Source organism: Stigmatopora argus, chromosome 2 (assembly GCF_051989625.1).
Source record: "Stigmatopora argus isolate UIUO_Sarg chromosome 2, RoL_Sarg_1.0, whole genome shotgun sequence".
In the NCBI taxonomy this organism is placed as follows: Eukaryota; Metazoa; Chordata; class Actinopteri; order Syngnathiformes; family Syngnathidae; genus Stigmatopora; species Stigmatopora argus.
The window spans coordinates 13,304,290-13,320,557 of NC_135388.1; the positions used below are offsets into that span (position 1 = coordinate 13,304,290).

The 16,268-nt window shown below is 38.7% G+C and overlaps 1 protein-coding gene across 4 annotated transcripts in view; it reads right to left on the minus strand.

The window, feature by feature from the left end:
* Nucleotides 1-16,268, minus strand: part of LOC144070630 (CUB and sushi domain-containing protein 1-like) — a 332,478-nt gene that overhangs the window by 53,624 nt on the left and 262,586 nt on the right. For all 4 annotated transcript variants that reach the window (XM_077594993.1, XM_077594992.1, XM_077594994.1 and 1 more), the window contains 13 exons: nt 15,412-15,600; nt 14,304-14,481; nt 10,849-10,994; nt 10,206-10,286; nt 9,044-9,157; nt 8,031-8,147; nt 7,088-7,159; nt 6,188-6,334; nt 2,425-2,613; nt 2,025-2,210; nt 1,376-1,573; nt 973-1,146; nt 35-208 (listed from right to left, as the gene is read on the minus strand). In XM_077594993.1, the coding sequence (XP_077451119.1) occupies nt 35-208; nt 973-1,146; nt 1,376-1,573; nt 2,025-2,210; nt 2,425-2,613; nt 6,188-6,334; nt 7,088-7,159; nt 8,031-8,147; nt 9,044-9,157; nt 10,206-10,286; nt 10,849-10,994; nt 14,304-14,481; nt 15,412-15,600 (1,965 nt within the window). The remainder of the gene's footprint in view (nt 1-34; nt 209-972; nt 1,147-1,375; nt 1,574-2,024; nt 2,211-2,424; nt 2,614-6,187; nt 6,335-7,087; nt 7,160-8,030; nt 8,148-9,043; nt 9,158-10,205; nt 10,287-10,848; nt 10,995-14,303; nt 14,482-15,411; nt 15,601-16,268) is intronic.

The window sequence follows — 16,268 nt, forward strand, 5'->3', positions numbered from 1 at the left end:
GGGTTGATCTGCATTTGAAAAATCAAGCACTTACGGACACACACAGGTGTTGTTCCAGACCACCGGTGGTCTTGTTGGCAGATTCTGACCGATGTTCCAATCAGGCGATAACCCAGCATACACTGGTACACCACTGTGTCGCGGTAACTCGAGCCATCGCCGCTTATGTGACCATTGACAATCGGATTTGGAGAGTCACAGTGGCCAGCTAGAATAAAGAAACTTGAATTGCTAATACATCTCAATATGCATATACCTAAAATAAAGAAGTAAAGGTCATATCATGACACGTTTTGATTTACTTTGTTGTCCACATATAGGCTAAATCACACTATAGTCTCTTTAAATTGTCTTGATTCACTATTCTTAGGACTGTATAAGGCATCATGTGATTAAATGTTAGTACTCACTTGTAGGTATTTCGACCTAACAGCAGTATGTTAATACATGGTGTTTTTATTTTAAATGCATTTTTACTGATGTCATCGAGATGGAGAAAACTTGATTTCAAAAGTATCATTTATTCATCTTCCATACTGAGTATCCTCGCAAAAGTTGTGGGGGTTGCTGGGGTCTATCCCAGTGGACTTCGGGTAAAAGGCAGGCTACATTCTAGACTGGTTCGCCAGTCATTCGTAGAGCACACAGAGAGACAGACGACCATTCACACGCCCAATCATACCACCACCAAGAGGGAATCGATCCAATTCTTGCCAACACCAAAGTCACTGATTGGCCACTATACATGAGGTGGCTTTCCGAAAGTATATTGTATGTTAAATGTACTATACAGGAGTTTGAATGGGTTTTTAATCTATGTATATTCAGGACAAGGAGTAGAGAAAATAGATGCAGATGTAGTAAGGTACAATCCTGTCCATAACTAATAATACAAAAATTAAACAAAGAAAATATTTATGATTTATTAATAATGTTTAATTTGGACATGTGGCCTAGTAATCCGGGACTTACCAAGACATCTGGTCTCGGAACCACTCCAAAGCCCATTGGCTCCACATTCTCTGACATGTGAACCCACCAATGTATAACCATGGTTACACATAAAGATGGCAGTTGCACCGAATGTGGTCAGTGTTCCTAGCTTAGTGCCAAATGGGGGCGTAGAAAGATCACCACAGGACAAGACTACATTAAAAAAAAAATCAGATTTTAAAACACAATACTGACAATGTAAAATATCACAAAATAATGCAACAGTAAAAATACATTGCACTATTCGTTTGACAAATGTGTACTGTATGATTTCAAATGGATCAATTAATTTTTTTTATATATATACAATGTATTTTGGGAATTCTTTCTTGCATGATCTGCAGGGGACACCAACTGTTCTGCAACTTGCAAAAAGTCTTACTCTTGCATGTGGCAGGGTCATCAGACCCCTCCCAAGTCCCATTGGCAAGGCAGCGTAGTCTCCGATGTCCTGCCCCAAAAGAGTACCCTGCTGAGCACTCCAGCATGGCCATGGAACCAAACTCTCCCAATGTACCAGAGAGTAGACGATAGGTTACATGATCTGACAAGAGGCCCTCAATGCTGGGACAGTGGATAGCTGAGAAATACATGTAAGATCTGAATTAATAAATAGCACTGTTAACAAGGGTGGTGTAGCTTTACCAGTGATAAACTGTCAGGATGTGCTTTGAGGACAGAAAGGTGGATGATTCAAGACCCCCAAAATTGGGGAGCTACGTAAGTGCCCTTCCGCAAGGACAATAGAGTGGCTGGTGTTAATACTAAAAATAGTTAAGTCCCAGGTTAAATGTTTCATTTTTTTCTTACATTGAAATGCATTTTATTTGGCCTTTCAGGCACCCTTTAAGAAAGCTAGAAGTTCTTCCCCTAATTTTGTACACGTCTCATTTATCATTTTCATCTTTAGCAAGTGGAACTTGAACAGAACCTAGGATGATGCATAGTTTGTGTCTGATTTTTTTTTTTTAAGTCTAAGTTAGCCACATAGCACTTTCTCTTACCCACGAATCACAACAAGTAATACTTACACAGACACCTTGGGGGTGAGGCCGAATTACTCCAGCTGCCATCCTCCAAACACACTGCTGTGGCAGGAAGACTAGAGTCAAGGTGATAACCATGATTACAGTGGTAGGTCACATGACTGCCCACATTGTAATGGTAGGCATAGAAGCTGCCATTGCCTGGTGAGTGGGGGATCCCACACGAGATAGCTGCCAATCACAAAAGAAAATGTTGCGGGGGGAAAAAAATCGGAACTCATACAAACTGGAGGGCAATTGGCCTTAAAAAGACTATTGGAGAGTGGTGCTTTGTGATATATACCTTTTGGACTGTGACCACATGCATATTTATATACACACACGTGAAAAAATGTGTACCTCAAGGAACTATTGTACTTAGATTTTTAACAAAAATCAATTTTACCTTGACAATACGGTGGAGGGGTGTCCCAATAGAAAAGCCCATTGTGGTGAAGTCTACAGGTGGAATTCATTGAACCAACTAGGCGATAACCATGATTACAGTAGAATTGGAGTCTACTGCCAGGGTGGAGTTTGGTTCGGTTGACAACTCCCCCATTCTCTGGAGGATCATTAATACTACAGTACGCAGCTGAAGAGACAAAGCAAAATAAAATACTAATGATACATAATAAATGAATTTGATCAAAAACAGAAAACTTTTTAAAGGTAGGTGGAATGACTCTCCCACACCTGACAGCAAAGTGAGTCAGAAATAATTTCCATGTCAGATATTCATCTTTTAAAGAAATATTTTTCATCAGCCTCTCCGAATGACTCATCAGGCCTTTCACCTTTCACTATTTTATCCCTCTGCGAAATATTGTGCAACCTACGTTATTAGGTGTACGGAGTACGTCAATTGTGTTACTGTATATGAAACCAAATGAAAAACAGTAATAGATTCAGGCCATTTCATATAACTGACAGCTCGTGTTCATTGAAGTTATCTATCTTTTCAAATTGAAGACTCCCAAGTCCACACAGTACACATTTGCGATTTTAATGATTGTCTACTTTAAATCAGATTCAGACATTATTTTTAAAATGTCAACAAGTTCAATGAACATGATTTGTTTGATGTACTGTGCTAGGTTACCGATTAGTACGTTTTGCCAACAACATTATAACAGCAAAACATTACACTGGAGGTTTAGTGCAACTTCACTCAGACCATACCATTAATAATGGGTAAGGACGATTCAAGGTTACTTTATTTTTCAACATCATATATTTCTAGTTTAGATAGCAATAACTGTGTCTTTCACTAATGCTTATGTTGACATTGATCAATCTAAAGCAGGGGTCTCGAACTCAATTTACCTGGGGGCCGCTAGAGGCCGAGTCTGGGTGAGACTGGGCCGCATCAGGATTTCCACAAGAAAAGCACTGATAAAACATTCCAACGTTATCAAATATCTTTATTTTTTAACAAAAAATGAATTAAATAAATTAACTTAAAGATGAATAAAAAATAAATCAATCAGTAATACAAAACAAAATAATACTAATGAGCATACAGTAGATATACACTGGCTGGCTAAGTAGAGAAAATGAATTATTTTTATTCCGTTTCAAATGTCTGTATTAACAGCTCTTTAACCTTTAACTTTCTGAACTTGAATGGAACATTGAACATGAAATATTCTGAACACGGCTTCTCTTGCCTACTCCTTGCTGCTAGAGACCTGGCAGCGCTTCTTCTCACATAGTCACATTTGGCTTGAGGGAGGAAGCAGTGGAGACCCTCAGTAGAGCTTGAAGATGCTCATCAGTAAGTCTGGACCTGTACTTGGACTTATTGAAGTTCAAGGTGGAGAAGAGCTTCTCACACAAGTATGTGCTCCCAAAAAGGCACATGGTCCGCTTGAACCTTCGGGAAAGTTCAGGGAAGCTGGGGGTCAACTCTCTCAAAAATTGCCCAAGCTTGTCTGCTTCTCCACTCACCTCCCTGAACTTGGCTTTGGGTGCAGAGTTGCACTGCAGGTCAATGAGCTCCATTTGAAGCTCAGGAGGGGCATCTTGCACATCAAAGGAGAAGGGGTCCGCAAAAATTTGAAATGTGGCTTTGTGTGTCTTGAAGTCTGCAAATCTGTGATCAAATTCCTCCTGTAGCTTCGAAATGGCCTCAACATACTTCTCACCACTGAATGGTGTGCCTGCATCCACGAGAGCCTTGCATGCTGGGAAATGGCAAAGGTTTGTCTGAGAGAGCTGGGCTTTCCATAACACAAGTTTAGTGCAGAATGCTCTCACGTTGTCATAGGCAGCACTGACAAGTTGCCCCTGGCCTTGTAGCTTCTTGTTCAGTACATTAAGCTCATGTGTGATATCAACAAGAAAAGCCAAGTCCATGAGCCATTTGGGATCACTTAGCACAGGATCAATCAACTCACAAACGGCGTAGCTAGCTTTGACTGCTGCATTACTGTCTTTGGTAGCCTTCTTGAAGAGATCCTGTTGCCTCAGAAGACGTGTTTTAAGACTGGCAACCTGGTTGGCTCTCTCATCTCCCTGGTATTTTTCGTACTCCTCAGCATGTCTCATAGTACAATTACGTTTCAAATTGTATTCCTTGTGCACCGCAACTTTTTCAGTGTAAATGAGACACGTCGGGGTGCCCCTGTGTTCAACAAAGAAATATTGCACTCCCCACTTTTCTTGAAACTGTCTGTGCTCATCACCGACCTTTCTCTTCACGGCAGGCTTTGAAAGAGACATCTCTGGGGCTCTGTAATATGTTTTTCCACTTGGAATGAGTCTCGGGTTGATCTTTCACATTCAGTCGCGCGGGTTTGTGGCGCATGTGCACTTTCGCTCTCCGTTTCAATCGCGGAGATGGCTACAGACACTGACACAGGCTGGATCACGGATCATAGCGCCTCATTCAGTTCTATGCTGAGAGCAGCGGAGGAGTGTGCGCGCCGAGCGGAGTGATCGGCCTCACGGCTTCTCCTCCGCCCAGCTGATTGGAGGAATGAATGAGTGAGTGAGCGAGGCACTGGACAGCCCGGCCGATGTCCCACCCTCCAGAGCCGTATACCTCACCGTGATTGGTTCATTCAGCTCCGAACCAAAGTTCCCTCTAATTTTTTGTTGGTCTGAGCAGAAAGACAACCTCCCTGAGCGCACTGAGTACCAGTGTGAGCGACATCAACGGTACTCGGATGATTCGCCTAAAGACGTTTCGCCGACGGACGTTTGACAGACGGGCAGGTCGCCGAATGGACGTTCCACCGAACGTTCATTCGGCCGAACGGAGGTTTCGCCGAAACGGGATTCGAACGCTCGCCCCGCCGGATCGTGTGTGTACAAGTTTTTCAACCTCGGCCCGCGGGCCATATACGGCCCGTTAGGATTTTTAATCCGGCCCGCTGCCGGTGTTGTCCAAATTATAGTAAAAATCAATGTTCGTCTACCATCAATGGCAGTCCGGGAATAAGCACTCTTGGGCAGGCAGATGTAGCAGAACCGAGCCGTAAAATGACAGCAATCGGGTCAAATCCATCCTAAAACAGCATTTAATGATTAAATACAAATACTGGATGATATCGCGATGGAGGCAAAAAAACGTCTATAGACGTCCATTCGCCAAACGGCTCAAAATGCTCTCAAATTCGGTCAAATCCAGCTGAAAACAGCGTTTAATGATTAAATACAAATACTAGTATTTGTATTTAATCATTAAACTAACAAATACTAGTACGAACTGTCCGTCTGTCAAACATCCGTCGGCGAAACGTCTTTAGGCGAATCATCCGGTCACAACATCATCATTGCTCGCTATCGGCACACCAGTATCACACCTGCCACAAGCAGGTTCATGTCAATGTTCCCTCTAATTTTTCATGTAAAACATGCTGTAAAACAAGAAAAACATGAGTGGACAGAGCTACTGCCACTGGCTGCCACTTAAACGGCGCCATCATGGCGAAAGGGGTAAAAAAAAAAAAAAAAAAAAAAAATTAAAAAAAAAAAAAAAAAAAAAAAAACTAAAAAAAAAAAAACGATCTTTCATATTAAGACGGGGGCCGCAAATTATCGTCCCGAGGGCCGCAGTTGGCCCGCGGGGCGCTAGTTTGAGACCCCTGATCTAAAGGCATTGTAAAGTATTTTTTCCCAACATAGTATATATTGTGCTAAATGCTTGAAGTACATGTATGTACCTGAGTATCTTATCTTGAATCCCTTCTTGTTGGTTGCATGGTCAGTGGACCATCGAAGGTAAAGCTGATTGGTTTTGGAGGTGAAGTTGAGCTGAGATGAATGATTTCCACTGAGAGCTACAAGCAAAGGGCTCTGTCCTGACGATCCTGCATGTAGTACATAAATAAAACATATTGTGAAACATCCAATGTGGAGATAGTGAATCCTACATTCTGCATTGCATGGATGACTGCATAATTAGTTTTTTCACCCAGGTAGTGATTCCATTATTCCCTTAATCCTATACTAATAATAACTGTGTTGGATGGTGCAAACCAAAAAGATGATGGAAGCCATCAAGTATGTTTAAATTCAATTTACCTATTATTACTACGAATGCATTTTTTTTGTTACCTTGCTTTGCAATGATTTATTCATGTAGTATGCAAAACTTGGACCATTTACCAACACTTAAAACTTTGTTCTCGTATCACAAATCTGCAAATATGGCTTTTTGGAAGAGTAATTTTTGGTTTACTAATGTCATATGCACCAACAACAGAACATGAAACATAACAGAGATATGATATGACATTGTTTTGTGTGGTACTTTTCCATACAATATTAGCTTGTGTGGTGACAATAAAGCACATTTGTAAACATATAAAAATTCTGAAACCTCTATAAAATACAAACAGAAACTCTCATTAACACAAATGTGCTTTGCAAACTTTTAGATTGTATTTGTTAAATAATAGATTTTTAAATCCACATGGGAAATTTTGCACAATACAAATAAGAACTAACAATTATGAATCTTATTTGCAATCATAATCTTCATAAAAAAATGAAAGTTAGGGAAGCAAGACAGTATGTGTAAATACACATTAGTTTGCGTGTATCAGTTTAAAAAAGATTACCGTCGAAAATTTCCAGCTCGTCAAATTGCTTTTCACTGTGGAACATCTCAACGTAGATATTGATGATGTAACCTAAGATATAAGACAATTGTCAGATAACCACCCCATCAAGCAGAACATATATTTCAACAGACCACATGGGGTACACCATAGACACTAACTGCTTTGGTTCGCTACAAAATGATCAGGGATAGTTATTAAAAACACATTTGCAAGACGGGACATATAGCTATCTGCATAAAGACCTCTCTGGCTGTATGCACTGTGGTCATTGCAAATGTAGCATTGACTCAATCTCACTCATAGTTGTAGCTGTATATTAGCAAATTAGTATTAATCAAATGCGTAATACACCAGGGGCAACCTCCTGTGTGCGGAAATAAGTCTCCAGAAGTGTTTTACATCACTGCATAATGGGAAGTACCACTGGAGGCTTATTTTTAAAACAGAATTTGTTCTGTATGTCAACGTCATTATTTTGTGACAGTTGTCAAGTCAGAATCTATTTAAAAAAAAAATTGAGGCGCTGGCTTGTGTTTATACACTCATCCATGCAACTTGTGCCTTTCTGTGTTGCCGGCCTATGATATAGACTCCAGCGTGGCCATTTGCATGGTTATATTCTTACTTGGTTGTTATACTCCTCAACTGTAGAATGACCTGAAGATCTGGTAAGATCAAATGTTTAGCTCCTTTAAATCATTTTATGTTTTAAGTTTCAATTTTGATTTATTTTAATTGTAACATTTTGCTGATTTAAACATAACTGTTATGTATCCTTTACTTGTGTTTTCATTTCTATTCATTTATTCTTTTTGGTCTTAACAGTGACAAGTTGAATTGAATGCGATGATCTCTCAAAACACATCCAAACGCTGAGTGACATCTAGTGTTTGTTTGTCCACCATTTTTTTAAGAGTCTATGGTACTTTGCCAAGTGCACCTGTAAAAACACGTAGTAGCCAGGAGCATGTCTGGCTGTTTGGGTAGTTGCTGGGGAACATAGGACTTAAAATAATTCCTGATGAAGAAGACCGGTCCTCATTGGCTGGACATTGGGCTGGAAAATATAAGTATAAACATCCATTTTATGAAGCATTGAAAAAATCAAACTTTTGTGTATTGTGTAGAATGTGTGGAAGCAGTCTTAATGTACTTAATCCTTGACTACATACAATAATTCATTTCTATGTGCAATAACAATTACAAAGGCCAACTTTCACATAAAGAAGTAATAAAATTCGATTGGGCTTCCGGAGCACTTAAGTTGCATAATGCCATGGCAAGAGCATACTGTTCCACACTGTTATACAGAAAGAACACAGCATTGGTACAGACTGAGCTCCTCAGCGGTAACGGAAACTTGTTTTACAAAGTTCACGATCTGCACCAAATTTATTTCCGGGGTCAAGCTGCCGATGCTGCTGTGTTCCTTTTTAATCTTTTCGTTCAACACACATTAATGACACAAAAAACATTTGAGAAAGCTGATGACTTCTCGCCCACATTTGAAACATTAAAGAGAAATATTACTTTTTTGGAATACAAAATAACCTCATGTGAGTAAATGTTGATTTACCCTCTGTGAATAATGAAGTGGAATATAAATGTTGTGTACAAATGATAATGTAAAACAATGTGTGTAGTTGTTTTCCAGTAGCACTCACAAATATTTACACACAATTTAAAACAAATTAATGATGTTCCTGTAACATTCCATTTTTTTCCAAACTTTATCGTAAGTTTATCTTGGACAAGTCCCCATTTTAAAGAAGTATAGGTTTACATTAATATTACAGTTTGTTAATAAAATATAGTTCTGCATTAAAATAGAATTGCTTGGTATTTTAAATGGGTCATCTGTAAAGTACCTTTTTCAGTGTAGTCTGATTATTCCTTTTTTTGTGTGCATACATTAAAGAAATGATTTACAAGTCATTCTGCATGCTGCCTTACCTTGACATGTTGGTGGTGGGGCTTCAAACAGTAAATGGGAGTTGAGTGTGCACATGAGCTCCGCTTTTCCAACAAGTGTGTATCCAGGGAGACATCGATAAGCCACAATATCCCCTAAAAATATTACATCTTGTTAATGAATGATTCCAGCAAGTCCACAAATGTAACGATTAGGTTAGTGCATACCACGAGCAATGAAATTTCCAAAACAACTGCCGGGTTAATTTTTTTTTAAATTCATGAGCTCAAAATTAAAGTTATTTTTTTTAGATTAATTGTATCTTTGCTCATATATGTTGTTTTGTCATGTGTGTATGTTGGGAAAACTAGATGAAAAGGAATATCTAATCGATGGAGAAAAGCACAGGTGCCAATGAAAACACCACAATAGCGGGTAGATGTTCAAATGTTGACTAGTGACGGGCTTCAGTTTGCTGCCAAAAATTTTATTGAATTCTGAAATGCATTGAGGCGCATTGGTTAAGGTTTGCTACACAATCCAATGTGTGGCATCAATGAAAAGGTATGGATGCAGATGCAATGCCTTCATTGATGACATATTTTTCCACAAAAGAAACTGCATATTACTGACAGAAAGAAAAATATTTAGTCCCAGTTTATTTTGAAAATGACATTTAAAAGATTAAAGAGGTCATGAACACATTATACAACGTAATGCTGAGTGCAAATAAAGACATTGAAATGTAAGTATTTAAAAAATATATATACATTTGATTAGGGTGGCCCGGTGGAGCGAGTGGTTAGCACGTCGGCCTCACAGCTCTGGGGTCCTGAGTTCAAGTCCAGGTCGGTCTCCCTGTGTGGAGTTTGCATGTTCTCCCTGGGCCTGCGTGGGTTTCCTCCAGGTACTCCGGTTTCCTCCCACATTCCAAAAAACATGCATGGCTGATTGGACACTCTAAATTGCTCCTAGGTATGAGTGTGAGCGTGAATGGTTGTCCGTCTCCTTGTGCCCTGCGATTGGCTGGTCACTGATTCAGGGTTTCCCCGGCCTCTGGCCCGGAGTCGGCTGGGATAGGCTCCAGCACCCGCCACAACACTAATGATTTGATCAAAATCAAGGTCCATGCTCGATTGGTGTATTTGAGTGTACAAATAAATATATTATATGTGTGGAGAAAGAGGAAGAGAGAATTAATACCTATTAGGAAGTCTTCATCTTCATAGATGACCTCAGCATTCTCCACTACAGGGGGAGGAGGACATTTCTTCAAACGATAGGCTGGAAAGAAAAAAAACAAGTTCCCAGTAAAAGTCGCAGGAGGACGCACAAAATACACCCATTTTTATAGCAGGTTAGTTTTATGAGCTTTGGATGTGTGGACAGCATACATCCCTTTTTCGAAGATAATTGAAGGGTTGAAAATGAGATATTTGGACCGAATTTGTTCAACCCCAAATGTATCAAATTGAATTAAGTTCAAACTGACCATGGCATATCCCATCAGTACTTGGGTTAATATTAATATTCCATTTATATGTGCGAGCATACAAAGTTATAAACCAACCCAGCATGCTCCTTTTGCTCAGCACCATCATCACGCGCAGAAAATGTGATGATTCAAATTGCATGCTAGCAAACACTGTGAATGTTTGATGATAAATTTTGCCATTGTTCCACCACTAATAAAAGATTTAATATTCAAATCTTTCACCACACTAATAAAGACCCTCAATTCAGAACTGCTTCTCATTTCCATTTCTCTTTTTTCTGGTTTTCTCAGGTATCTTTGAGATAGAAAAGGAAGGTCTGAAAAACAAATCATTAATGAGTTTTTGTGTACCATGAAAGTTGAGAATGAAGAATCCACCAGTTGAAAAGTCAGAGTGAAAGCGGATCAGAACGGTGGAGCTGGAACTGTAGGCCGACTCTAATGCTGTGTTACCACTGAAGACACCCAACTGAGGACTGGTTGCATCTGGACCATCCCTGCACAAGGACGCGTGGGATTACAAAAATACTTCAATCCTACTCCACAAACAGAAGACTGTTTGTTACAGGGCTATATTAAGGTGTCTTAATTAATATCCATCTTACCACCATTTATATCATCACTCTGTCTATACAAGCTAAAATCATAAAATGACACTGCAATTATTACCAGATGCTTTTTTTTATTAAAATTTTCTGTGCTTGATCTGGATTTGCTGTCGAATTTAAACACTGTAATTACCGCATCAAAATGGCATAATTCACATCTTGTTTTGAAGAGAAGTCAATCAATAAATGAGAAGTTATTACATAGTTAATGTTCAACTATGCCTGGAGTGCCAATGATTTATTTTGTGGCGCTTTTGTTTTCATTTTCACCCTTTGGCAAAACAAGTACACTGAATAAAGCCCTTGGATTAAAGGCTTAACTTAGTTCATTAAATATTGAATGTTGTTGAAAGGTTACATTTTGTAAAGTTCCTCAATGCACCTTTTTGTGTATTTAATGAGCTTGCATTTGGATTAAACACGGGCTGTAAAATTTTAATTTAAAAAGAGTGCCTGGGATCTCTTGGCTCGTCAATAATTCAAGGTTCTCCGTAGGTGTTGAAAGTTATTAAATTAATCAAAATTTGCTATATGTCTATTTAAGTACAACTGCGTCTAGTCTGTTGAGTGGTTTTTAACACGTCTGCCAAAAAACACGGCCATAATATAATTTCCAAAAATGTAATTGAATATTGTTGTTGTCTTGTCCCAATAATTCAAGCTTGATTTTGAAAATTGCAGAAATTCTCCTTTAGCTCAATAAAAACTGGAGCTGGTGGTTCAATTATTTTTTATCGGTGCATTTCTTCAAGGTAGTTCATGTGATAAGATATTATGGTAGTTAGGTCTGAGCTTGTTTTAACATAAACTGACTCCAAATATTAACAGGTATAATACTTGCACATATTTCATGTCTTCTTTCAAATTCAAGCTATTTCCAAACATTAACAAGGCAGTTAGATGAATGCATCCACAAGGTAGCTCTAAAAAATGACTTTCAATGTAAACCGATGTCCTTTCCAGATATGGAAAGTGTATATGTTAAGAATTTGGAACTGTGTCAACAATGCTCGCTATAAGGAAAGATTCAAATGTGAAATATCAGTGGAATATTACCATACTGCAATACATCAAAACTGTCATCTTTTCTGGCTCAGAAGAATGCAAGGTGAAATATCTTAAGCACAATTGCCATGCTAGATCAATGGATAGAAACCTTCTTATGGCAGTAAAATTTGCATAATAGTGGGAAGTCAAAATAGCCATAGTTTAGATTATTTGAAATAACTTTAAATTAAACACTGAATGGAACACCAGTTCCAGCAGACCAATGATTCAAAACAATTTGTGAAATAGATAAAGTGTACTACATTTAAACTTTGGGAATGGCCATCACGAAATCTGGAAATAAAATTAATGTAATTGAAACAATACCAGTAATTAAAAATAACAAGACACATACAACATTATTAATGCCCGTAATGAATGTTTGGTATTATTTTATCCTATTTCACTGTCTGTGCATTCAAATAATCTCAAACTATCGCCCAGTGATGTCTAGTAGTGTCACTGAGCAGAAAGCAAAAAACAACAGGGTAAGTTTGGCAACATCCTCTGACATTTGCTGCTACCCTTACCCATGAATAAATGGGTATGTGGGGCCCAAAAGCACAAATTGGTGAAATATAAAGAACACGACAGTGTACCAGACGTGGCATTCGGCGCTAGTATGATTAATGAGAACATGGAACAAAAGCGGACTGTTGAAGGGAAAAGACTGTATAGATGCTAAAAAAAGGACTGGTTAGAAAAGCAATATAAAGTTGGAGATGAGAGCAGTACTTTTTTTTTTTACATCGTGTGATTCACACAATTTAAAGAAAACCATCCTTAAACACAGTGAGGGGGAAAAATAAAAACCCTTCAAATTTTGTAAAATTTCCAAGTTGGAAGATGTTGCAGCATCTCTACCAGATTGAGGTCAGGACCTGCAATATTGCATATTTTTTCAGAAGTCATACTGTTGTTGATTTGATTGAGTGTTTTCCATTCATTAAACATAGCACCATGTCCAGTCCTTGAGTAAGCAAAGCACCTTCAACCTTTTGAGGCCTTCAGGAATGTTTTGGCTGGATCAAAAAATGCAACCTCTAACTTTTTAATGTTTATGACACTCTCAGGGGAGCAGAAACAGAAGCATAGACAATAGATACAAGCATGTTTTTTTCCAATGTCATATCAATGCATGTGGATTTTGCTTGGCATTTAATATATTGAGGCAATGACAATATTTCATATTGCAATTGTTTTTCCTGTTTTTACCAATGTTTTGTTATCAACTACATACTATTCTGGTACACTTCAAGGTCAGCAAGGGACTATATAGGTTCAGTGCAGTATCCCGCAAGCACAGGTATCACACTCTGAACATCAGAACAATATGATAGCAAGCACTCACCAACGGCATGGTGGATGTATGACGTTTAAAGTGGCAGAAACTGAACTATCATGCCTTCATTTTGGAGTGGTCAGACCGATTCCACTTGGCTTAGTTTCAATCGAAATACACCAACGGGGATCCAACGTGCAACTAGTAAGTGAGAATATTCTCTAAAGGTGACCCAAACTTGTCAGATACAGGCAAATCCCAATGGATTTGGGAGTACGGATCCAGCGCTCTTTTCATTACATTGCCCTCTCCCCAATGAATCTGATTATTACAACCAGAGTTACCAAGCCCTCCCTGGGCTCTGCCATGGTCGGTCCACTGATTCAGATTAAATTGGTCAGAGGTCCCATTGTAAATGCATTGCTCTCTCATACTCTGTATGACAATCTTGGTACATTGAATGTCATTACAGCTACAATACAGCTTGGGTTTACATAAACCAGCATATGTATCAAAAAATTGTGTAGTTAGGAGCCTGCAAATCCCCAAAAGCACATCCTGCACAATAAGCCTCATATACTCATATCATTGGCATTTCATACACTTCCACCTGGAATATCCAGACAAATAAATGTGCCATTGAGCTGTAATATATCATGTTTAAGGCTTGTCAAATGTGTATATCTGTAAGGTATTATGTTATATATGAAGGAAATCCATATCACCGTATGATACTATATTGCGGTTCTACCATTGTTAATTCCTGTATTTAAAACAAAGATAGGAATACATTTTCATCCACAAATCAAGCAACTGACATATTTATATTATAAGTAAAAACTTTTCTATTACATTAGTTCCAAGCTTACCATACAGCAATGTAATCAGTGACAGGCTCAGTCTGCAACAGGGTGAAGTTGATGTAAACTCCATGTCCATGGGGAACGATGATGAGCCAACTACAGTCTTGGGAATTGGGGTATTCATTGGGGTACTGAGGCGAATAAATGGTTCCGTTTTCCGCTGTCACATTATATCCACAAGGGGCTGTAATGGCAAAATGATAAAATATTATTTTTGCTCTTTTAAGGAGCAATAGGAACAACAATCAATTAAAATTTGGTAGTTGATGGATATCTAATTATATTAACTGTTGTTAGAAACAGCTGAAACAAAATGAGTGCGCTGGTGTTAGGTAAGGGGTCGGCAACCCAAAATGTTGAAAGAGCCATATTGGACGAAAAAAACAAATGGCTGGAACCGCCAAAAAATTAAAAGCCACCACAACACATGCTGTATGTACCTTTATTAGCATACTCTCCTTCATTTTCAAACATTTTTGAAAACATTTCAGGAAGCCACTAGAGCAATGCTAAAGACGACCCCTGGGTTAGGCATTTAACCTAAGCCAGAACAACATGACAGCGGATGTGGGATGTAAAGCTTCATCTGTTAAGATCTTTGCAAGGTCACAAATCTTCCAGGATAGAATAAGTATGCTCAGTATAAGAAAATAGAATAAAAAATGTAGGAGTGTTTCTCCAACTTCCATGCCACTTACACTCACAAGGGTGCTAAAGCCTATCGCAGCTAATTAAGCAGGGTATCCCCTGAATTGTTTCTCTTACACAAGCAACTGTTCTCGTACACACTTATAGTGTAGCTGCAGTGTTCAATCCGCCTACCATGCATGCTTTTGAGAGGAAAGTGGAGCTCCCAGAAAAAAAACGCACGCAGACACTGTGCTAACATGCAAACGGGACACAGGAATGCCAGAGCCCAAGATTGAACCTTGAATCTCAGAACTGTGAGATGGACAGGCTAACTACTCAGGTAAGGTGCTGCTGTGATTCGCCATATTCATTAATAATCATTTGGACCGCGTCTAATTCTGTTGCCCATCATTACCTGAAAAATGTAAAATATATGTATGCATTTATGCGTGTATGAATGTATGTCAATGTATGTAATCATTACCTTCACAGCGGGGGAATGGATGATTCCACTTTCGATTGATCCCATGCTGACAGGTTAGAACAGGGTGTCCAATCAAAACATAGCCAGGATAACATAGGAATGTTATTGACCGTCCAGCACTGTAGTCACTGTTAATGATGTCTCCATTGCTAAAGGATGAAGGATCTTGGCAGTTTTGAAGTTGGTATGCTACAAACAGACATTAAAGAAGACCATAAAATAAATTACTTTAAATATTCAAACACAATATGATGGAAACAAATAAACAAACACATGCACAATGGACCCAGATGCTATACAATGTATTGTTAATTTACCGTACTGAAACTACAAAGTACATAAACAGTTGTCGCTGTTGTTTGAAGGCATCGCCATTGCATATCATTGTTTTGTTGCTGATCTTGTCATGACTGATTTGACATTTGGAATGAGATTTATTTGCTCTATTGGCACACGACATTGTTAATAATGAATGTGAGCATGGTAGCAACTTAGTTTACATAGGCTATAGAGCTGTAGCAACCTGGAAGAACACAAAAAACTGATCTAGTATTTGGGTGATGGTGGAAGCCAGGCCATCCTTTGTGAACACAGAATCAAAACAAAGCTTTTCAGTGTCGAAAACAATGTACATAGCAGTTTTATAAAGTGTATATTTTTTATGGTATAGACATTAAGAGGACGGGCTTAAAATAAACCTATTTTATCAAAGAGAATTAATGAACAGATGACCAAAACATCCGATTGTAATTTTTTTGCGGCTTACCAAATACCTATAAATACAAATACTATGATTGGCTCTTTACTGTCGGGACGATTACTGGGAGTAAAGACCATGAATGGGGGTTAACAGTGAC